The sequence below is a fragment of the Lepisosteus platostomus genome, chromosome 4, assembly GCF_059453375.1.
Source record: "Lepisosteus platostomus isolate fLepPlt1 chromosome 4, fLepPlt1.hap1, whole genome shotgun sequence".
Lineage (NCBI taxonomy): Eukaryota > Metazoa > Chordata > Actinopteri > Semionotiformes > Lepisosteidae > Lepisosteus > Lepisosteus platostomus.
The window spans coordinates 16115976-16140540 of NC_142614.1; the positions used below are offsets into that span (position 1 = coordinate 16115976).

At 38.4% G+C, this 24565-nt stretch overlaps 1 protein-coding gene across 6 annotated transcripts in view; it reads right to left on the reverse strand.

Moving 5' to 3' along the window:
- Window positions 1-3436: 3436 nt before the first annotated feature.
- Window positions 3437-24565, reverse strand: part of LOC148672793 (FYN-binding protein 1-like) — a 52865-nt gene continuing 31736 nt past the window's right edge. For 3 of the 6 annotated variants that reach the window (XM_088628730.1, XM_088628729.1, XM_088628731.1), the window contains exons 4-19: window positions 24422-24510; window positions 22820-22839; window positions 21954-22000; window positions 20501-20627; window positions 20007-20166; window positions 19176-19317; window positions 17865-17884; window positions 16981-17053; window positions 15636-15755; window positions 10899-10924; window positions 10179-10260; window positions 8649-8748; window positions 7888-8050; window positions 6462-6495; window positions 5508-5539; window positions 3437-4560 (exon numbers count right to left, since the gene is read on the reverse strand). In XM_088628730.1, coding sequence (XP_088484856.1) covers window positions 4538-4560; window positions 5508-5539; window positions 6462-6495; window positions 7888-8050; window positions 8649-8748; window positions 10179-10260; window positions 10899-10924; window positions 15636-15755; window positions 16981-17053; window positions 17865-17884; window positions 19176-19317; window positions 20007-20166; window positions 20501-20627; window positions 21954-22000; window positions 22820-22839; window positions 24422-24510 — 1258 coding nt within the window. In that variant the 3' untranslated portion in view covers window positions 3437-4537. Of the gene's footprint in view, window positions 4561-5507; window positions 5540-6461; window positions 6496-7887; window positions 8051-8648; window positions 8749-10178; window positions 10261-10898; window positions 10925-12003; window positions 13378-15009; window positions 15756-16980; window positions 17054-17864; window positions 17885-19175; window positions 19318-20006; window positions 20167-20500; window positions 20628-21953; window positions 22001-22819; window positions 22840-24421; window positions 24511-24565 lie in introns of those variants that run through there. The other 3 variants (XM_088628732.1, XM_088628734.1, XR_015935879.1) reach the window with 3 other exon arrangements.

Consider the following 24565-nt stretch of genomic DNA (forward strand, 5'->3'; position numbering starts at 1 on the left):
TTCAGATGCCAATCAAAATGAACTTGTTTCTCAAGCGCTGCCGGAGCGTTGGGATGTACAGTAGGTCGGGTCCGTTGCAGTAAACGTTGTGCAAAGGACAATAGGAATAAAGTCTCATAATACAATATCAAAATGTAATACAACAGTCACAATTAACATACCAGTATACATACAGGAAACGTGGACATGTATATACAGTATACCACACACGTAAATATATATATTTTGAGTGTAACAATATGTTTCAGCCTGCTGACTTAACGCTTGACAGATGAGCAAGCACTGTCATGAATTCTGTGTCAGTTATTCAACTTAATCATGTTGTATCCTATTATACCCAGGTTAGTTACATGTGATAGATACCATGATAGCAATAGTATAATATATCAAATGCTGCATGTTTTTTACAGTGTAAACAACAGCAAATGGGCCGTTTAAAAAAAAAACAGCCATTTAAAAAAAACAGACCATAAAAACTGCAGGATTTACTTTGCAGATCATCCCAGACAATTCTCAGGATCTCAGTGTCTGCAGTGTGCTATTCTTCCCTTTTCAGGCCTTTAAGCAGGTGGCAATTTCAAAGATTATTTTATTTACTGCAAAGGGTCTTGTCTCTTCTCTGTGTTGCATTTGTTCTCTTGTCTGAAACCAGTCTATTCCCAGTTGTCTTTCCCTGCAGTCAGCAGCTATATCACCCAGCAACTCCCAACTGAAGCTAAGCAGGTGTGAGCCTGGCCAGTACCTGGATGAGAGACCTCCTGGGAAAGCCAAGGTTGCTGCTATAAGACATGTTATCAGGACCAGCACTGAACAAATTTCCCCTTGGTCTTTACCAATCATTGCCTCCTTATATCTGTTGATTTCATTACTCTGTTCTCCTCCTTACTGATAGCTGATGTCTGGTGTGTCACAGATGTCGGAAAGGATGAACCATGGAATGGCAGGAGAGAGAAAATAGACCCTAGCGGCGAGACGGGGGTTAGCCCGGGCTATGCCCTCAGGCCATGGACAGGAGTGACCTGGTGCTAGGCGGGTCTCAGGACATCTGAACCTCAATGCTGAGCGAGGCGCAGAGCAGAAGCAGGAAGTAAATAGGTTACACAACAAGACACACCAGAAAGACATGAATAATCACAGGGAAGTAGGAACAGGAGAGAAGTAGAGCGCCCTCTAGGTGTACTGGGCGTGACATGGTGAGCATACTGGTGCACTTTGGCTGCTGTTGCATCATCCAGGTGGATGCTGCACATTGGTGGTGGAGGGGAGTCCCCATTACCTGCGAAGCACTTTGAGTGGAGTGTCCAGGAAAGTGCTAAATAAGGTTAAGGAACTATTTTTATAATTATTAAGGAATTATTATTATTATATGGAACAGAGAACTAGAGAAGTTGAATAGTACTCATGATTGGAGAGCAATTGTGGAAAATATTTTCCTGTCACATACTGTATGTAGGGTGTGCCTGGTACCTACTGTACCTGAAAGTCGTGGGAGTTCCCAGTGTCAATGTACTAATGTGCTTCCAAATGTAAGCAGCCAACTTGATAATGCCGACTCTGAAGCTACTATCAACCTTTAGGCACAATGACTTTTACCAGCAGGTCTAAACTGCAGTAAAAGCTCTTTATTCATTATGAATCATGGTGTCATCTGTGAGCAGGGTCTGGGTTTAGCATCTGAGCCTCGAGCTTGGAATTCAGCTTAACTTTTATTGAATTAAAAGGCCTGTTCACGTGTTTCTAATGTTTTTGCTTTGCTATGTAAAATAACGATTGCTGTTACAACGCGCTCTCTGTGGATGTGGGCTTTGAGAAATATTAAGTATATAGGATTCTGGAAACTCATTTCGTGTTTTGGTGTCATTTTGATTAATTGTACAAATCACCTCATGAGTGAGACAGATGATTGGGCTCAAATGATGAGGTATTGTAACCTGTTGAATGTCCAGCCTGGTGAGCATCAAGAAAGAACAACCCGGAAAAGAACCAATATGCCTTTGTGATATTGGTGTATTGGAGGTTAGACTAAAGCAAACATTTGGTTTTTAAACAAAACTAATACTAAAGTAGATATATGTTTTCTTACCCGTTATCATTAGGGCTCCATCCACTCTTAAATCAAATTATGGGGCCACCACCAAAGATACCTGAATCTTCAGGGTGAAATAAAAGTTAAAAAAGCTTCAGTTCAGTTTCTATGCTTCCACCCTGAAGCATAGAAAGAGCGTTTTGGTTGTTGGGCTTCGTCAGCTGTTTCTCCTTTCTGTTTTTCACAGTGAAATCAATCCTCACCTGTTCCTTGTTCATTAATAGTGGTTTGCTATTACTCAACACTTTTAACACCTGCAATAGAAGCTCGGGCCGAGAGTAGTATTTAAGTAACCATCACCCCTGGTTTTCTGAACTGAAAGGGTACACTGTTGTGGAATTCAGATGCTTGCACTGTGTTTTTCATAGTGGTCTTTATTCTCCAAGTCAGTCCTCCCAATTAATTTGCGCAGTACCTTTTCAAAGAAAAGGGCATCTCCTAGATTAGTGTGGCCACATTTTGTATCAAGATGTTTAAATCGAGAGGAAAAAAAAGCAAAATTTAAAATGTTTCCTTTGAACCCCATGGAGATATGAACTAAAAAAAAATTTAAACTTATCCTCCTGTCAAATCATATTTGTCAATGTTTTTTATTTTTTAAATTTTAATGAAAAAAGGCAAAATGTGCAGTAGTTATTACTAGCATAATTCACAATAGTATATTTTATCCTCACAACAAACTACTTGACTATTGAATTGTATGTTTTTAAATTACAGAGTTTAAAGAAATTAAACTCTCAGGACATTTGTTGGTTCATAACATCACACAGCATTAATATATTAAAAACACAAATATAAAAACCTTTCCTTTTAAAAAAACCTACAGGATATTAGGTAAATGTAACACTTCTACAATATTTTAATTTCTAGAAATTTATTTATTAAAATACAAGAAAACACACATACTTGTATTATAGTACATAATCCTGACATTTCTGGTAAGTCTGAAATTCTTGTTCATGTACAGTATTAGGCCTTGATCTAAATGTTATATAAATGTTTTGTTTGCTATATACAAATCAGTTTTGCCTTTCATTTTATTCTTCATATGTCCTCTTATGAGTATTCCTTTCAACCACTTCTGCCTTTTATGCCACGATCGGCTGTGCTATCTAGCTGTTCCATTAAACAAAATCTGAAAGCAAACACAAGTACTGTATGTGCAGAGACAGCAAAGTACTGTAGCTTCTTGTGGTGAAGTGACTGATGCAAACTGAGCCTGTGTGACACTGAAATCTTTCCCCATGGTGTGTCTGCCCACTGCTCAGAGGGCAATCTTTTCAGAACCTTTTTGTGGTTCACGTATTGTGGAGGTTGGTTACTGGTGTGGTAATAAACTGCATAAGCATATACTGCAGAAAACATTTTATTGGAGAATACCAAGGCAGTTAAGGATAAGGAATAATGCTCATATGTTCTCCAGCAGCAAACCTCACATTTTTGTGCCAGAGGTCTTGATAAGGCCACAGCTCTGGAGTTACCTTTAACTGATTCTGCCAAACCATCACACAGTAAGAAAAGCAATCCATGGCAAAGTTCCCTCAGAGAGACATCAAGTAAAGAAGGGCCAAAATAAGTGGAGAGCTAAAGAATTTATCTTTGCTTCATATTACCAACCTAGTGCCAACATCCCCTACCACAGACCCCTGTGTTTTCCAGGTTTGTGAAAGTACTGTAATTGAGGATAAAATGTAGTACATATCCAGGGCTACAGACATACAGTAACATACATTTAAGACATTCTCAGGGTTACCATATGACTCCATGTTCTCCATACACTTTGAGACAGCACAGGATTTTAAAACTGCCCCTCAATACTTTAAATACTTCTAACATCTAGTCTTTGCTAAATTCAGAACTGTTACTTAATTACCCTACAGACACACAATTAAAAAAAAACCATTAAAGTACATTTTAAATGTAAATACTCACATTTCTTATTTATTTTGTTGTCATCTGTTTTTGTTCTTGTGCTAATACAACAAGGCTTTAGTTACTGTAATAATTAATCATATGTGATTCAGAACAGCTCTCCCACAGTCTGATCCATGGCAGAAGTAGTGAACAGCTGATCACAATTAAGACTCTTCTACAGTACATAGAGTCGTTATACATCTCAGCAAAAATGTAATGCCTAGTTTGCATGTTAATTTTTGTTTAAATACTGTACAATGTTAAAATCCTGTCCTGTCTCAATTAACTCCAAGTCATATGGTCATTTTGTTGCTTAAATCAAGACCTTCCCATGGGCTGGGAGATCACAGTACTGTAAGTGAGCAAGCTGCTCAGTTGATGTGAAGTGTATTTGCTGCTGAGTGGACAGTTACTGCCTTGTTCTGAAATCCCCCCACCCTTCCGTTTACTAACAATAAATAACTTTACAATTACATCTTTTTTTTAAAAAAACATACAAATGCATTTCTCTGAAAGAAAAAAATAGTTGAGCAATCCTCAGTCGTTGTCATAGACACAGTCTGGAAAAAAAAACAAAACAAAACAGGTCTTGATGTAATACATCACATAAAACATGTACAACCAAACACTTTTCCAAACTGCATCTGAAACACCCTTACAAAATAAAGTACCGCTGAAACAGTCCAGCCAAATTATATCTACGCCTTGTGCGTCTGTAGCTTTTCATTCCAGATCTGCTCTTAATGACATAAATCAGCCCGTCACTGGCTTAATTGGAATCAATTTAATAATTTCTCCCAGCTCACCAGGTTCTGGTGCTTTAAAAAGAAATAGAAAACCTGCAGGCACACCAGCAAAACAGGAAAGGAATCGCATCCCCACACTCTAAACTATTTGAGTGCTTCAGGTTGTGTGGGTCTTCAATCCTGCGGGATCTTGAATGACGTGTTAAAGATTGAGTCCATCTTATACTGTATACTGGATATGTACTGTATAATCATCTTAATTAAGTACTTGAGGGGTAGAATGACAGAACTTGAAGGTCATCAGAACCAGTGGAGATTTCTCTTAGAATCACAAGGGCTGTGTTGAGCAACCCCTGATCTGACTTCTAATTAGCTGACGAGTTCATTAAGGAATTGTTGGGGTATAAAACTGGAATGGAAGAGTAGAGGTTGCCCTACACTTCTTTGCTGAATTTTATTAAAATGTTACATATCAGTCCAGAAGGAAGGAGTTATATTGGGTTTTTTTTCTATGAAGAAGACTGGAAATGAGGATGAGCTGTAACTGACTGAAAGGAGGCCTTTCAAGGCATTCTTTCTCCAGTATGACCTAAAATAAGATTTTCTTTCTGTTTCCCCTGCCTGCACTTCCCCTATCACTTGTTTATTTGTTTTACCATTAAACAGTTCATATTTAATCCGCTGAAAATAAAAAAAAATACAATTTGTTTTGGAGGTGAGATGCACACCTGGATAACTCATCCAAAAACTGTGTTACATACCTTCACCAATGTCGTCATAAATGTCGGCATCTCTGCAGAACAGAAGCAAACAAAGTCAATTGAAAAAAACGTTTCAGACAGCATGTTCAGGTTTGTGGTGGTCCAGGAGTTGAATATAATAAAAATTTGATAAATTGTACAGTACCTCTACTGGCTTCTGCACCAGTGTCCTGAGTGTGTAATACACACAGAGGTTTCAGAAACAGGCTTGTACAGATGGTGCTCTCCTACAGCAAAGGGCAGGGCTGTGTGTGGTGTGGACTTTGTGTGCACCCAGCTAACAGGAGTTTCACGTCCGTTTTCATGGTAATTCAGGCCATGAAATGTGCCCCAAATATATTTTACCACAGGACATTCAGTTTTGGAGTTTTCAGCATGAGGGCCAGGATAATTGGTATTAACCACAAAAGGAGCTTTGAGCCAGGTTTCAATATATGGCTTAACCTCCATCATGAGCCTAAGTAATTTGCAGGACTGGAAATTATTCTGGTTTATGCAAGACACCCCGAAGTGGAGCACCAGTCCCTAGCAGTGATGTATCTGTTTGTGCACCCTGAGATTCAAGAATACAAAAGAAGCATCTGCAACATGGTCTCAAACCCACATGCCATAACCAAAGAGATGGGTTGGTGCCCAAACTAGTATTCCACTCTCAGTTTAAAAAAAGCCTAACTACTGCAAACATTTCTGTTTTGAGTCCGCAAGCTGACTGCAAGTGGTGGCGGTTTGAAATGAACAACTGACTATGAAAGCTGGAATGTGTTTTGTTTGCAAGGAGGCATGGGAACCATCCACTCATTGATAGAAAGGCATTTCTTTCATTACTGGGAACAGAAGAAAGCTGAACAAAAGATATCTCAATGAAAAACGCACAGTCTGAAAAGCATGCAGACTTGCATCAGTGCAAACAGTGGTTCACATTCATTATTCAACTACTTTATGCATGTTACTTACTCTGCTATGATGTTGCTGGTTAAAACATATCCAACTGTAAAAAAACAGATCACATTTTTATCTTTTTAAGAGAAACACATGGAAATGGAAAGTGGATTATAGTTTTAGAATTAAACCATTTCAGATCTGCTTTTTTTACTTGCTTGGAAGAGACCAACGGCTAGATGACAACAGAAGCAAGTTGCTGTTAAAACAATTAAAATTGTCTTACAGCTAGAAAATCCAAAATTAGAAACCTAAGGGCTTCCACATATGTCACTGATTTCTGAGCTCTAGCGGTATTACTGGGAAGCAATAATAGCAGGAGAGGAAGGAAACCAGACAAAGAGGTTGTAGAAGAAGTTCTAGAACATCCTGTGAAACAAGACAGAAGTAACTTGTTCAAAACTGTCTGGAAATTCTAGTGTGAAGTTCTGTTCTCCTGCAGGTTAGAAGCAATATCTTCCTACTGCCAGAAAATACACACAAGAATCTCATGTAATGGTCAGTGCCATGTAATCTCAAGTAATGGTCATTTGTGTCTGTATGAGGGGTTCCTGCCTTGACCTGACCTGACTTAGCTCTTTCTCTAATTACATTCAATACATACATCTAAAGTGGAAGATTTCTGTCTAGCCACTGCACTTAACTCATTCAAGACATCTTGCTATCACTCTCACTATGAATATTCTGTCAAATGTATCAGGAATATCTATCGTCATGTTTATAAGTCTTTATAACATAAGGTGCCTTGAATTCATATATACAGTAGTACTGTAAAAACGTATTGCAATGCAGTGTACAAGTCATGGAATATGTTGTTTGTGTCCACTTAGGAAAAGGTAATACAGAATTTGTAGTTTTCAGTTTATTGTACTGGCAATAATACAAGTACAATTAGATGGTTTACTCTGTGAAGCTATGCTTTTTGTGCTCATTTGTGTAATTGAACTAACTCTGACACCCATATAACTGGTCAAGTTGGGGCAGCAGATGATTCGGGGTATTTTAAAAAAAATCAGAGAAAGGATACAAGGGTGTTGTGGTTTAAAGTTCAAACCACACATCACAGAAGAAAAAGTAACAGAATTTAATCGAACTGAAAAAAATAAACAATGGTCCCCAGCTAAAACAATAATACAATTAAGAGGTGTTAACATTAGTCAAAATAAAACTTTAAAAGCTTTATTTATGGCAATTTCTAAAACATAAGCATTAAAAATGGAAGCACAAATCCATACTGTAAAACCTTTCTTTTGTTTCAGATAAATATATTTCTAAAACAAAGTAAAAACAAAATGTGCAGTCTGTGTGTTTTTTACTGACAAATATGAGAAAACGTAGGAATGTATTCTGTTTAACATATATAAATACATTCCTAAAAAAAATGTACTACCTAATGTATCTGAAGTTTCAGAAAGAAGAGACACTTTGTCCCCAAACTTACATTTTCCATCCTCGTTTCTGCAGATCATCTTGTTGTCCACAGGCTTCTGAATGACATCCACAACCTCCCCAGGCTTCAGGGGCAGATCTTTGCCACCCCACTTCTTGTTGGTCAGTGTGGACACTATCGTGACTTGGTATAGCACCTGGATTTCACCATCGTACTGTAAGCAGGGATAATGGAAATATAAAAAAGACACACAAACTGTAAAAAAATTTTTAGAAGGTAATGCATTTTGTACATCCTGTAGTGTTCAGGGTAATAAAAAACAGCAACAAGATGGAACTACTTTCCAATTAGTATGCAGGTTTATTTATTCATTGCGCATGGTCATAAAAAAAAATCAAATATTACATAAAGAAACTTCACTCTCTTTCTGGGGTTTCTAAACCTAATACGAGAGAACTACAGTGTCAGCCTCTTTTTGTCCTAGTTAGTCAAGACTAAAGTGACTTATAGCCCCTGTCTGTCCCTGGCACCAGCAGTGAAGACCACAGGGAACCTGGGACTGAATCTGTTCTCAGGTCCTGAGTGTTTAGGGGTTACAAGATAGCTGCCAAGAGAGGGTGAAAGGTTGAGGTGCAGTTTGTGGAACCCATAATAATACTGCACACGAGGTACCAGTACTGTGAGAAGACATTGCTCCTGATTCTAGCAGGACATTTGTCAGGTTTGTCCAAGTTCTGTGTCTGTATTCATAGGAAGGCAAAGAAATAGTAGGCTGGAAGTAATTGCACAACACACTGCGACAATTTTCTTACTTTAAACTTTTTCCTGAACTCCTTCTCCTCTTTCTCAAACTTCTTCTGCTTCTTCAGGTCCTTCTCTTCTGTCTTGTCCTTTGCTTTCAATTTTGGTAGACTAAACAGCAAAAAATTAAGAAACACTAACTGGAAATGGGCCATTATACAGAAAAAGTAAACCAAGTTAGCAATATTTTAATATTGTTATTGTCCTACAGCCTTAATCTGATATTTTTCCATTAGAACATAGGAAAGGTTACAAATGAAAGGAGGCAATTCAGTTTGCTGAATGATCAAAGAGTCTTGTTCAACCATTTCTTGAAAGAAGTCAGCTTCAAAAACGTGTCTGGGTACCTTGCCCCACATTTTCACAATCTTTTGTGTCGAGAAATGGCCCATTTTAGTTTTTTTTCTTAGATTTTGTGTTACAATGTTGCTTCTGAAGAAGTCCATTGGATTGTCATTGTCCATGGCTTTGTAGAATTTTAGTAATAAGTTTAAGACTTAAAAGATTTAATTATTTTAGTCTGTCATTCTAGTTCTGGTAACCCAAAAAAAAGTATTTTGTTGCTCATTTCTGGATTTCTGGAGAAAAGAGAAGCAATAAATTGTACAAAATGTTTACTAAAATTGCATTTTAACATGAAATCCCCCTTTTTTTTAGTTTAAATCAAGAGCAAAGGAAGTGCAGAAGTATGGACCTTTCTTTAAAAAGGGACCAAGATAGAGAAAAATAGGTGATAGAGGGACCCCAAAGCACTATTCAGAAGGGATATTAGAATAGGAAAGAATAGTTTCTAACTAACGCAAAGGGAAATTAACAAGCGGTATGGACTATTAAATATCATTAGAGATGGTTAGCAGAGTATTGCATGGATTTGTTTTAGGGCATACTTTTCATTCTGGTTTCCATAAAAGTGTATAGATGATAAAAAATTACAGAGGATGAAGCAGAAAATATAACGTGTTATATAAAATTTATAAGAAGTCTTAGACACCATCCATGACTGGTCAGACACCTGAATAAAATATATTGCACAAAGGCAACAAATATGCATATGGAGAGGAATTAAAAATAAGCAAACAAGAATTAGAACCTATAGAATATGCGTTTTTAAAATACCTTTCAATATACTTAACAAAATGGGTGGCATTGGGATTTATTAAAAGAATTTAGGACTTAAGAGAGTCAAGGATTGTCAATGCCCTCATCCAAGCATGTGGTTAACCAATTATTGAGAAAAAAATTTGATTTTTTGGGAAAAATGCAGAATAAAAGTTCAAAGAAGATGTTACAGAAAAATGAGTGCATTGTTGGGCACTAAGTTTCAAAAGGACAACGCTGCTCTGGAATAAATGTAAAAAGGCAGCAACCAGATTTTACACAACAACATTAAAGAAACAGCACTTAAGTTATCCACATTTTTTACCATCTGCTTTTAGAGTGTTCGTTTTCTTCATTTTTGTTTCATTCTTTATTTTTTCCATTGCTTTAATTGTCAATCTAAACAGGTGACAAGAGTTCTTAATGAAAGAAAGGTAAAACACCTGAAAGCAAGGGGTGGTGGAGGGAAGGGGGTAGATTCCACGTCATCGTAGATCTCATCATCGACGGGAGCTGCTGCCTTTTCTGAGGAGCAGGAGGAGAGAGGTACAGTATAAGACCAGCGTAGATCTCACTTCACAGCTACTGAAGCCCTGCAGTCTGCTCAACGTAGCCTGCACAGCCAAGGGAAAATTTCTTCACACATCTGACAGCCAACAGACTGAAAAAAACATGGGCTTAAGGACATGAATTTCAGTCATTCAACCAGCAAACTGCTGCCACTTTAAATACAGCGTGATTGTACATTGGATTTTTTTTATGCCAACAGGACACAACGTTTTGCAAATAAGCCAGTGTATTTCGTTATAATTGCTCCACTGTATTATCAACATTTTGCTATTTTTTTATTTGCTGTTATTTGGGGATTTGAATTTCAAGCCAGGGATAAAGTGAAGAATATATGAGGTTTGACTGCTCAATCTGAGGGACGGGCAGTAATGGAAGAAAATAAAGGCAGATTCACATCAAAGGTCTCCAAAACCTTTCCTCTTAACACCTTAAGCTTCACTTTCCACTGCACTGGCAGTCTAGACGGTTCCCATTGTGGTCAGAAAGCTCAGGTCCATGAAGCAGCCGGTAAATATTTAGGGAGTGCAGTACAGCAACAGGGAGATGAAGTGTACGCAAATACACAGTATGCTTAAGAATTTACATTCCATTACCTTTTGGAAAATCAGCCGGAGGTCCTCTGCAAAAACAAACAATAATCTCTCTTAGTCTTTTTCACTTACATCTTGCAATTTAATAATGAAGTCTGATTACATGTAGTAAAAAGGGGCACGGTGAAATTCTTTAAGGGAACAGCAGTAGAAAGTAGGAAAATGATAAAGGTCATTGGCAAACGTTTTTAGACATGTAATTACATATTAATTATGTACAACAGTCGAAGAAAATCTTGTCTTCTTCACTGTGCATTACTGGCTTCTGCTTTTTACTCGGGCTTGTAACATATGCAGATGCTTGTATTCACCCTAGGTTTTTTATTTAAAAACATCTCAGTGTTCTGCAGCATTCAGGTTTATATCTGCATATGTTACATGAAAATACATGTCTGGCACACAACAGCAAACCATCAAACTTTGCTGGTGCCTTGAGAGCTCCAAACTTCAGGTGATTAGAAGTGTGTGAGCTACAGTACAGCACAGGCATAGCTGAACCAGATTACCTGGCCAAGCTATACCCAGGAGAGACAGGGGGAAACTGGATATTAGTGAGATGTGTGCATGATGTTCAAGAGAAGTCAAATCATGGACTATGCACACTTTATTTAAAAAAAGAAAAAGGTTAGTCGTAAGATTATGGGTGTACTGAATACTGATTGATTTTTAATCTGAAAATGATTTTTGTCTCATTTTCCATTTACTGTTCCCTCTTGCTGAATGGAACCTTATTGCAGGCGGACACACACCTTATCAATTTGATTAGAATGCAATGGAGTAAAACGTTACAGGAAGAGGATCTAATTGGCCAATAAGGGCTATTATTTTTAAGTTATTTGTCTCATGCATTTACTGAAAGTGGCGTACATAGATTACCCTTCTTCACATGTAAAGCTTGTTCTGATTGATACTTTATAGAGCTGGATTGCTAGAGTAATTTGGAAAAAAAGACCCAAATAAGACTTGAACCCTAAAAACAGCTACTCTACAGCACAGCCCCTAGAGGGTGTACATGTAAAATGTTTCGCAGTGTAGGTGTTGGAGATACTAAGCCATTCAAAGTCATATTACCAAAAAGAGATTTCCTTTATAGGTTCTTGTCCTACTGTTCTTTTATATACTATATTCTGTACATTTTATTTCACTGTTCTTTTTTTACGCTAAACTGATTTTAGATTAGCTTAATTTTCAGTCATTGTAAATTCTCTCCATTGAGGAGTATAACTGAAGGTTTAATCAAATCAATCAGAAAATCAGTTAATTTAATTAATTCGATTTCAGTTTAGTTTTGTTGATTGATTAAAATAAATTAATTGAGTTAATTTAGGGAACTGTGTGCCTTAAGAACCTCACACCCATTGTGTAAGGTAGTTAGAACATAAAACTTTGCATATGTTTAATATTTGCTGTTAAATTAAATGTTTCCTTGAAAAAGGTTGAATGTGCTTCTTTGCTTCATTTACAATAAATATTGTCATGCTCCTCACATTTAATGCTTCTCTTCATATCACCTGCATTGCTAATCCACACACAGGTGGTCAATCAAGAACACATTCTGACCCATAATCTAGCCATCCACAGTCAACTCTAAAAGAATGCACTCATTATTATCGCAGCATGCATTTTGGAGCAAGCTTTTCAAATACAACTGGATACTTTTTTTCCATTAAGCTAATGTGGCAGGGTGCCCCATGTAAGGACTGTCATTTCCATGGTCCTACCGCTAGAGGCCGCTAAAGATTAGTCACTGGTTCACTTGGGCATGCACTCGCTAATTGTTTTTGAATAACTGACCAGGGTGCTTTCTCACATGTGCTCAGTTTGGGTGTTCCCATGACAGTCCATCTATGCGACAACCTGCCAAACTTAGAAATGTCTGCAAACAAATTATGCTGTTATTTTGCATTGATCAGATTTTGCTTAATGGAGATGGCATCAAAAGTATTTTCTAAACATGCAGATGGCAATTTTAGGCAAATCTTTATTCAGAAGTGAAGAAGCGGATTGGTGTTTAGACTATTTTAAAAGGGCCGTGTCATTAGGCATTTTAAAGGTGCAAAAGAACTGGCTAAATAATAAAAAATGCCCATTGTAAATAGACCAAAAAAGCTGGCCATTATTGCAGTTTAGGATCCAGAAAACAGCTCTTTTCTCACTGTACCTGTTGTCTAATCCAAGAGATGGTTAAAATTTGTTGTTTTTTTTAAAATGTTCACTGCAAAGTTTTAGTCACAGAATAAAAAATAGTACACCAGCCAACTGTATACTTCAGCTTCACCTTTTCAGAATTACCTCAATAAAAATATCAATTTTAAAGATTATTTTAAAACCTCTGTGAATATTTCCACAACAACAACATTGGCCATTGGTAATATTGACACTTATAGTATAGTAATGTCAATGTCAATATGCTGCTCCTCGGCTTGTAAACTGAGGTAGTGTAGAGTTTATAGATAGTGAGCAAGAAATGTAGCTACAGTGCCTTGCGAAAGTATTCGGCCCCCTTGAACTTCTCAACCTTTTGCCACATTTCAGGCTTCAAACATAAAGATATAAATTTTTTATTTTATGTGAAGAATCACCAACAAGTGGGACACAATTGTGAAGTGGAACGAAATCTATTGGATTTTTGAAACTTTTTTAACTAATAAAAAAATGAAAAGTGGGGCGTGCAAAATTATTCGGCCCCTTTACTTTCAGTACAGCAAACTCACTCCAGAAGTTCATTGAGGATCTCTGAATGATCCAATGTTGTCCTAAATGACTGATGGTGATAAATAGAATCCACCTGTGTGTAATCAAGTCTCTGTATAAATGCACCTGCTCTGTGATAGTCTCAAGGTTCTGTTGAAAGCGCAGAGAGCATCATGAAGACCAAGGAACACACCAGGCAGGTCCGTAATACTGTTGTGGAGAAGTTTAAAGCCGGATTTGGATACAAAAAGATTTCCCAAGCTTCAAACATCCCAAGGAGCACTGTGCAAGCGATCATCTTGAAATGGAAGGAGTATCAGACCACTGCAAATCTACCAAGACCTGGCCGTCCCTCTAAACTTTCAGCTCAGACAAGGAGAAGACTGATCAGAGATGCAGCCAAGAGGCCCATGATCACTCTGGATGAACTGCAGAGAACTACAGCTGAGGTGGGAGAGTCTGTCCATAGGACAACAATCAGTCTTACACTGCACAAATCTGGCCTTTATGGAAGAGTGGCAAGAAGAAAGCCATTTCTCAAAGATATCCATAAAAAGTCTCGTCTAAAGTTTGCCACAAGCCACCTGGGAGACACCCCAAACATGTGGAAGAAGGTGCTCTGGTCAGATGAAACCAAAATCGAACTTTTTGGCCACAATGCAAAACGATATGTTTGGCGTAAAAGCAACACAGCTCATCACCCTCAACACACCATCCCCACTGTCAAACATGGTGGTGGCAGCATCATGGTTTGGGCCTGCTTTTCTTCAGCAGGGACAGGGAAGATGGTTAAAATTGAGGGGAAGATGGATGCAGCCAAATACAAGACCATTCTGGATGAAAACCTGTTGGAGTCTGCAAAAGACCTGAAACTGGGACGGAGATTTATCTTCCAACAAGACAATGATCCCAAACATACAGCAAAATCTACAAAGGAATGGTTCACAAATAAACGTATCCAGGTGTTTGAATGGCCAAGTCAAAGTCCAGACCTGAATCCAATCGAGAATCTGTGGAAAGAGCTGAAAACTGCTGTTCACAAACGCTCTCCATCCAACCTCACTGAGCTCGAGCTGTTTTGCAAGGAAGAATGGGCAAGAATTTCAGTCTCTCGATGTGCAAAACTGATAGAGACATACCCCAAGCGACTTGCAGCTGTAATCGCAGCAAAAGGTGGCTCTACAAAGTATTAACGCAAGGGGGGCGAATAATTTTGCACGCCCCACTTTTCATTTTTTTATTAGTTAAAAAAGTTTCAAAAATCCAATAGATTTCGTTCCACTTCACAATTGTGTCCCACTTGTTGGTGATTCTTCACATAAAATAAAAAATTTATATCTTTATGTTTGAAGCCTGAAATGTGGCAAAAGGTTGAAAAGTTCAAGGGGGCCGAATACTTTCGCAAGGCACTGTATGTAACAAGAAAAGTATCTCTTACAATAAACAAACATAAACATAAACACGATTATCCCACCATGTTTTTTAGGTAAAAGGCAAAAATCCAACTTCTCACGTCCCAAAAATGAAATTCTTCATCTCCGCTTTATTAATTATCTCTGGGTAACTTTGATGATTGAACTTAAATGTTTTTCTCCACTTTCATCAATTGAGAACAAATTCTAATTTGCAGTGATGACCTGGAGACCATACTGTATTTACAACACTACTGGAGCAGTGTGAGTGACTAATGACATTGCCAAAGGGTACATCAGCATCATCACACCTGGGACTCGAACCCACCACCATCTACCTCCTCACAACCCCAGAGTTCAGAGTCCTAACCACTAACCACACTGCTGCCACATTACAGCCAAGAATGATGGCAAACCCTTCATGATTGTGACCCAGAAGTGCTGTTTTCCAGAAGATAACCTGCCAGAATAATGCTTAGTTCATTTTTCACAGAGCAAATTTTGGTTCCTTTCAGAAATGGAAAAGTATGGAATCAGCTTTGCCTTTTGCACCATTAAAGACTGATTAGGGGGGAGGAATGGATACGTTAAGGATTAGTTCCTGGAGATTTAACTTGGGCCGTTGGCATCTTACGAAGTTGCAACATCCTCATTATTGTTGGACAAGGTTTTCTTTTTCTCCTCTTTGCCCTTAATGATCTTCAGCAGGCCCCACGGCCAGGATTTGTCCTTTGAATCTTCCTGCGATGTCGCACTTCAGGGAGTTGTCAAGTCGGAGAGAAGAATACAACAAGCACACAAACATTGACGTCCATTTCTTTGGCCACTCTAGCTGTGAGGCCGTAACAGCAATACAATGTCTGTCCCAGAAAGTAAGCCAGAGCAACAAGTCAAACAAGGTAAAATGAGCAGCCTTGACAATGAGTTTTTCCCAGTGTGCAAACTGTGAGCCAATTACCCATCTTATTCATTTAGTGTGCAATGTGCCCACAGCCTGTGCAATTGGAAAATTAGTCAAACAGCACTAAGCGTCAAAGGATTGACGTCAAAACATGGAAAACAGCATCCAGAGCAGGGTTGCTGACCTGTCTCAATTTTGATTCTCATATTTGAGTAAAGTTTCCCCAGAAATCATTAACAGTGGGGATGTAAAAAAATCGCAAGGGGAAGCACCCCACTCGTATTCTCTACTGCAGGGCAGACCTGCCCCCAGAAACATCACGTTTTTAGAATTGAAAAGGTAGAACCCTAATCCAGAGCTCTGTGCATCATGCATGGCAAGACACAGTAGCTGAGAAGGGTGACAACTGTTATGTGGGCACAGTAGGGTTCCTGCTTGTAAATTAGACTACTCTGAGGAAAAAATAGAAAGGGAAATCATTTCCTTATACACATAAATTGTGCAAATGTCTGTGTCCTTTTATAGCTCACTTCCCAAATTTGGGCAAGCACGAAAAAATGACTTAGGTGCCGCCTAATGTACAGTATATGCTGAATTTGGTATAAATTTGAACAATGTGTAAATTGGATTTAATTTGTTGTTTATGTTTTCACAAAACATTGATCATATGTAACCAACAGAACTTTCAATATGAGCACAGATGCCACTTTCATTATGAGCACATTTAAGTTCATTTGTTGCCTGCCCATTCTGTATATTCATTTAGCCACTTATTTGAGTAGTAGGAATCACAGAATTAAATAAATAGACATCTGATCGAATAAAAATGAATGAAAATTAATTTTTAATAAATTATTCATTTTAATTACTAATTAAATTGATATTAAGGTAAATATCCACACCACTGTGAGGCCATAAAGTGAATATTTGTAACAATCCAGACTGTGATTTTTATAAAAATAGCATATTACCCATTAAACAAGTTTTAAAATTCCACTCAGTTACAAAAACCCTCCAGGAACACAGTGTGACACCCCTGATGTAAAGTGAGAACAATAGAAAGACATAAACTTCCCACCTGACATTCAGCTCAGAGTTGTCTGGGTCATGATAAATGTCATCTTCCTCTTCTGGTGGAGGTGGCAGAACAACTAATAGAAATGAAATGCATACAAAAGAGGCATACCGTATGTAAGTTCAGTTAACTCTGTAGTAACATTTTTAACACTTTGTGTCCCTAATGCTCTTATAGTTATTTGGTAGTGTGAGAGGGAAGTAAGTTCAGACAAGATGGAGACTCTTGTCTCAGCTATATTTCGCAGAAGGCAATGGGGAATGGCCTGCCATCCTCATTCACCTGACTAGTCTTGGTAGAAGACTATTGGTTGGGTGACAATTAAAATCAGGAACCTGCGTTTTCCAATTGGCCATAGAACCTTGCTGGCTACAAAACCAGGTGAGCCTCTGTAAAGCTTTTGCATTAGAGGAATAGAGAGGAAACCATGACCAAACATCAGGCATAAGAATGTGAGTTTTGGTCTAGGAGAGAGATTTATACAGTATTTTGGAGTCGGTAAGCAGATTAGCAGTCCAGTTATATTTATAGACCAAAGAAATCTTCTTAGAGTTGAGAAGAAAATCTAAGAAGACAGGCTCTATAATGATAAACACTGTAGTAAGCCATTTTATTTTTTATTCACAAAGGTGCTTCAAAAAGTCTGCAACTATCAGGGAACCCCCACAAAAGTTGTGCCTGGCAGTAATGGCATGTTTCCAGAACACTAACACCCTTCAATGTACGTTTGAAATCGGAATGTGTTCCTGTTCATTGCCAACCCATTGCAACTGGATGTACAGTACGTTTCACTTTTTTCCAGGTGGATACGAAATTTATATAAAAACAAAGGAAAAATAAAAAAGTTTTTCTGTTGATTCTGGTTTGCTCTGCACGTTAAAACTTACCCCCAGGACCTCGGCCCCCACTGAAAAAAAGAGATAAGATTACATGTTTCAGCTTAAAAATTCACAACACCTTAGGCTACCTTTATACAATCAACATTTAAACTGTTTTCATTACCGCTGAATCATGCCATCATGCTGGATATCCTCTTTTTCTCTTCTTATTAAAGAAAGAAGAAAGAAGTTAAAGAAGTTTGGAGGGTCACAGGAAGCCATGACCCTGAGATGCATGAACTCAGCATTTTGATTGTGAAATTGTTGCACAGCTCATTGTTACTTATCTGGTCTTGCTGTTATTTATCTTATTACGGGTGTGTTTTAGGATGGTATGTGTAGTTGTGTTGGGTGGATGCTGTATTGGCTCTATGTTTTATATTTGTATTGTATGTTATTTTTTGTTTTTTAGTTGTTATGGCAATAAAGTGAACTTTGAACTTTCTTAAAAATTTATTATTTTTATTTTACAGACAAACTAGTTGGGAGAAATGCTCACACAAAAAGAAATCTATTGTCTATTCAAGACAAGTATTACTGTAGATGAACACTTATCACTCTCCTTCCAAGGATGTTTAACACACTCATGGTCTTGCAGTTATTCATCAGTTTTTATAGGGTGTATCCAATTTTGATATACTGTACATTGACTATTGTAATACTGTAAAAGTACAATACTGTATTACAAATTTAGTAAATAATAAGTAAAGTTATTTCTGTACTGCGTGAGAGAGTTGAAAGGCCATGCTTGGGTTTTGAAGGAGAAGATTAAACTCCAGTCATCATATTCCCTATTTTTCTCAAAGTACAGTCTCGAAGCAAGACTCTGCTCATCATCCACGGAAGAGCTAGCCTGCCAAATACAAGCAAATACCCAACAAGCTAGAGTTTAAATGACTCTAAATGGTGTTCTAAATTTTATTAAGCTGCCATTTTGGCTTTTCATGTAAAAAATGTGAAAATGTGTTTAAGGATCAGAGTGAGGCCTCCAGTTTTTTTAACCAGGACAGACCTGTCCAGAGCACAGGAGACAGGGCACAGGGCACAGGGCACAGGCTGAGGCTCCCCACCTCAAAGTCACTCATCTGAACTTGGAACCCACTCCCATAGCACAACTGCCAGAGCTCTGCTCAGGTTAGTGGGTTCAAGGTTGGACAAGTTGGACTTGCCTTGGAATGACAACCCTGAGGTTAACTTACCTGAGGAGTGGAGTGCTGAAAGGAAAATTAATCAGATAATCCATTTTAAAAAAGGAAGGTGCTTTCCAGTGAGGTTTTTGCAGACAGAGAAGTAGAGACACTTTGTGTGATGAAACCTCACCTGTTGACTTCCTCATTCGAAGCAACGTCATCGTACAGTTCACCGTCATCCTCAGGGCGTTTGTCAGAGACCATGAGACCAAAGGGCTTCCTTTTCAGGGTGTCATAGTCAATCTCCACTGACTCTGTCTTAACGTATCCATCTGCATGAAAGGAGCATTTACGAGTTGTGACATTGAAGTAAAAATCCAATCAAGGTGGATTTCCAAATAATTGGCGATGGCGTTTAATGTTTTTGCTTTTGGGATAGCCTAGGATAAGGTTTATGGCCAAACATCAGTATGAAAAGCACAGCAAAATGGATATAATGAACATGTACTCAGCTCTGTTAGTACAGGAAGCCAGCGATAACAGAACCTGAAATTCACATCAGATCTCTTCAACTGTTGGTACTAGTTCTCTAGTACTAATTTCACAATTGTTTTCACTAATGAAAACAATTCAAGTGGGTTTTTCACTGTGGTTCACTGTGAGAAACATTATTACATTACTGAAATACATCTGGTAAGGAGCCATTCAGAAAGAACATATTCAAAGAGGCAAACCAGGCTTATTTTAGGGTGACAATTAAGGGAAAACTGAACTTGTATTGTGCATTTCTACACACTCATGCTGCACTTTCAGTCCAGACCAAGCACAGGATACTTGTACAATGGCATGGCTACACATTTACATGAGTCTGTCTGCAGGTGTCACCGTCGTGTGCATTTTTATCTTGCAGTTTCACTGCATGGATGTCTTAGAATTGCCTGCAGAAATAAAATTATTGAGCCCCACTGTGAGCACAATGTCACATGGCGAGAGAGGGAAGCTCAAGCGGAAAGATGCCTACAAGACCCGTCTTTGTTCCTGCCCAGCCAGCGGCCTTCAGGGTTGTCTGTGATGCGGATGATGTCGATGGCCTCTCCTTGTTTTATCATCAGATCATTCTTGCCCCCTTTGTAGTCCACTCTTGCCTTCACCTTGTGGAGGACTTCCAGGGGGCCGGTCAGCTGTAGGAAGGAAAAGCACAGGATGGATTTAATCAGTTGTGATGGAGCTCCTGAACCAGCACTTCAGTTATGTCCCTGATAATGGGTCTCTTTTCCCAGTCAGGCAGCTGGCTAGAAGGATCTGCACTGAAGTGGTCCGGCCCATTTGGTGGCCCATAAGCTGGGACGTGTTTTCTCCTTGTGTGAGAACAGAGTGCGGTATCACAGACGGAAACCATGTCAATAGCTTATCCGTCTGTGCTGAAGCCTTATCAGCTTGCAGTGGATGGAAACCAGGAGCTCCAGCTGATCCACATGTGTGGGATACACAATGTCTCTATAATCCCATCCTCACCTTAAACCTCTTCTTCAGATCCTGCTCTTTCTTTTCTCGTTCCTTCTGCTCCTTCTTCTCCTGCTCCAGCCGTTTCTTCTCCTCTTTCTCTCGTTTCTTCTCAAGCTCTTTGGACTCCTTGGATGACCTAACACCAGACAGAGGTGAATACTGATAGGCTAAGCAATCTGCAATGAGAAGTATTTACTGTTCGGAGAGCCCTTCTTCACTCAAATGTGGGCATGCCTTTTGTGCCTTTTGTAATTGGGATTACAAAACCCAAAACATGATAGTAGTTTTTTTTTATTTTTGGACGCTTCTGGCTACTACTCAGAGAACTACCTCTATCAATAGTTTGTCATCATGCATTTACTGAATGTGAGCGAAGCTTGGATTTAAACCAGACCTGGTAATCCCGAAAACTAAGTTCCGGAAAAGCCATTCAGGCACCTCTGCTGTGTTTAGTATGAACACAAGAGGGCGTCATCCCCTCAGAAACCTTTATTGCTGCGAAGTCACGGCCACCCGTCCACCTTTGTGAAAATTCCTCTTTGAAATAAGCAATGCTAATGATCACACGTTTTGAGCCAGCAGGAATAGTACTATCAGGATTTTCATAAAGGGCTGAGTAATAACTAGGTTACACTAGGTTAATAGGTTATTTCAAAATCCTGATCTGCTGGATGTGGTATGGGACAATTTATTCAATACTTTCAAACGTCCTAACCATCAACTAATTTTCAAAGTACTGGATTTGTTCTATGCAATCCTTGTACTCTTAACATACGTGTCCGTTTATGCACATGTTTTGATAGTGTACAGAGGTCACTCATTTTTGGGGTCATCTGATATCCCTACTGTCCCTACTGTCCGGAACAATCAGAAAAAACATAACACTGGATCCAGCTGTGTTACTACTTAGTAAAGACTCAAGACTTCCACTGAAGGAGTGTCATATACTGCATATGTTGATAACCATGCAATTAACATCCAGTAAATATATTTTACTATCAGGTCACTGAGACTGTATCAGTGTTCTCTACATGTATCATGGGTTATAAGGAGATTATAAATGGATGTGCAAACCCTACAGTATACAAAATTGTTGCTAAAGCCTAGGTTCCAGACAGATATAATTGTGTAGCATTTAAAGATTAAATGGACCAACAAAGCTCTTCTCCACAGAAAATCTGCTGGTCTGAGTCCCTCATGGAGCGTGATCTGGGATTTGTGCACTACACTGGTGATAATAAGACTGGACCGTCAATGAAATAAGGGTTTAGCTGGACAGAGAAGACAGGTCAGTCTACGTCCTTGTGTTGGGCTCTTCATTATAGCTTAGTCAATCCAATGTATTTAAAAGAACATTAAAAAACATTATCATTACCAAGAATTGGAGATAGTGAAATATAGTAAGAATCAGGACCAATTTTTAACAGGACACAGAGCAAAATAAAAAAGGGAGAGTATTTACCATCGCTCTTCCAGGTCCTCATACATTTCCCCATCACTCCCATCTTCCTTTTAAAGGGAAACAAGACTCACTGCAGTTGGACCATAATACTGTATATTTTCACAAGAACAGTTGCTCCCCACATATCCGAAAATACAAGATACAGATTTTGTTCCTAAATGCCTGAAATGAACTGTAGTTATTTGTCGTTAATCGTTACTCTTACGCCAGATGAACAAGCTTGCTTTGGGGGTGTTGGCACGGCAGATAAAATTAAATGTGAGCTTGCAGCTGTTACAGTGGTTGAGTGTAAGAAACTTTTTTAGGAAGTAAATCTAATGCCGATCATAAAATTAAACATGGACTGTCTTTCTGCTGTCTGAGTGCATTTTCATACTCTGTATCTGTTGCCTAAATGTTAATTTTATACCAAACTGTTGCACCTCTTGGAGCATCTTCTAGGTTTAAGGCAGAAAATTAAAAAATATATAGAATTAATAATTACAAAGGTAGGAAAAATAATCTCATTCATAAACACCACAGTTTCCATTCTCTTATGCTTACTGTATGTTTTTAAAACTTATTTTTATTTTGCTCAAGATGCATTTGACTAAAGTTTTTTGTCTGTGTTTGCAACTTTTAACTTGCTCATGGTCTTGAATGTAAAAGCTACATGCAGGGTTTTACACTTTGTTGAAAAATCTCTTAAATTCAACTTATTGAATTCCTTCCTTTTTTCAGCAGTCTATTTTTTTCTGCACTTTCACAATGTCTTTTCATAGCCAGTTCTATTTTCAGCAGAAGACATTTACATTTTACTGCAAATTAGTACAACTCTGTCATGGTGATTTCCAATAATCTCAGCCAGCAGGAAGACAATCTCCTACCTGGTTCTGTCCAGGAAGCCCTGTAAAATAAAAATCCATCATGAATTAATGCCCTGCCATTAAATGCTCAACCTGGATTAACACCCTAAAAATAAATGCACAGAGGGGGATACCATATTATCTGTGATGACAATTAGGATTAAACAGTATAATTATAGCTCAAATGAACAAAATAATAATAAAAAAAATTAGTCCACAGCAAAGGTTTGGTCTTATTTTCTCCAGCATATATTTCAAAGTGTTCAATTCTGAGGAGGCAATCTACTGTAGGTTAAAAAATGTACTGAATTCAATGATTGTTTTTTCAGTCCTCTAAAAACAATTTTAGCTGCAATACATTTGTACTGGAGCATAAATCTTTGAAATCTGTCTGATGGGAGCTTTTACAAGCATAACAAAGTTCAAAACACATGTATTCAGATTTCACAGGCAGGTGAAAGAAAACAACTTATTTGTATTTAGGTTTATTTGTAAATAAAATGTATAGGCATCTATCAAGTTTTTCTTTTTTCATTTTTATGCAGATAAGCATATTATTGCAGCAAAAGGGAGATGTAGCCAACCAGCCTTGTCCCAACACAGGAATGGAAAATTAAAGGCCAAACCACGCTCAAACGTTCTCCTGACCACCGTTTGCTACTTTGAAACACAACAAAAAAGGGATTCCCGCAGTACAGTACACTATGTCACTCGAGAGATTCCTGTAATGGTCTAAGATATTTAGATTTAGGCCCAAGATCATTTTGTATTGATGTAGGTACCATTCAGGTATTTAGTCTGACCAAAAGGAGTTGCAGTTGGATTGGGATCATAGGGGGTTGAAATCTGAAAGAAACTTTGGGAGAGAGCCTTGCTCCATCACCCGAATACAGTACCAGTGGCTAAACCTAATACTGCTGCCAGACAGATGGAAACCAGAAGGTATAATCTCAGAAAAGTTGATGCAACCAAACAAGAGATTTGTAGGAAAGAAACATCTAAGCTCTGAAAAGATCCTGAAGCAAACTGAAAAAAGAGCAGTCAAGAACGATGATTTACATTTTGTTATACTGTAAATATGGCTTAAAAATAGCAAAAACTCAGTCAAAAAACAAACTCCTCTGCACCTCTGAGCATGCCCATACTGTACATTTCCATACATTTTCTATTTCCATATACTGTAAGGGGACACTATTTGCTGTTTTTAAAAGTGATCTTTACTCCACGACCTGCAGACTTTAGAGGAAGCAGCAGTTCCTCAGTTGCTTTAAATGTCTGTACAGTAATACCACTGTTAGTGTACAAAGATGTTCACTGTTCAGTTACTGTACAAAGATCACCGGGGGATTCTTTGACCAGCTTAAGCCATTTTACAATATTTTGTTCTTCTGTTTTGAAGCTACATAGTTGCCAAGCAAAACAGTCCTGCTGTAGGGTGATGAGTTTCCTCTCCATGGACAGATAAGTCCAAAAGGACAACACACATTTCTGACACTTTTAGGAATGCTGCAGGGCCCAACAAGGACGCTCACAGGCTGCAGACTCTGTAAGTTACACCCGCGATTCAGAAACAAGCCCTCACTGAAACCCTCTATCAGAGCAAACTCAAAAGAGCCACAGTACCGTCTCCTCCTGGTTTGCCTGCCGGCAATGGGGGTGGTGTGTTCATGACACCAACGTCATCGTAGTTCTCATCTGGGTCAGGCTGGATTCTAAAGAAACAGACAGAAAACACATCAGAATCTGCTGCCTTTTTAATCCAGTTCA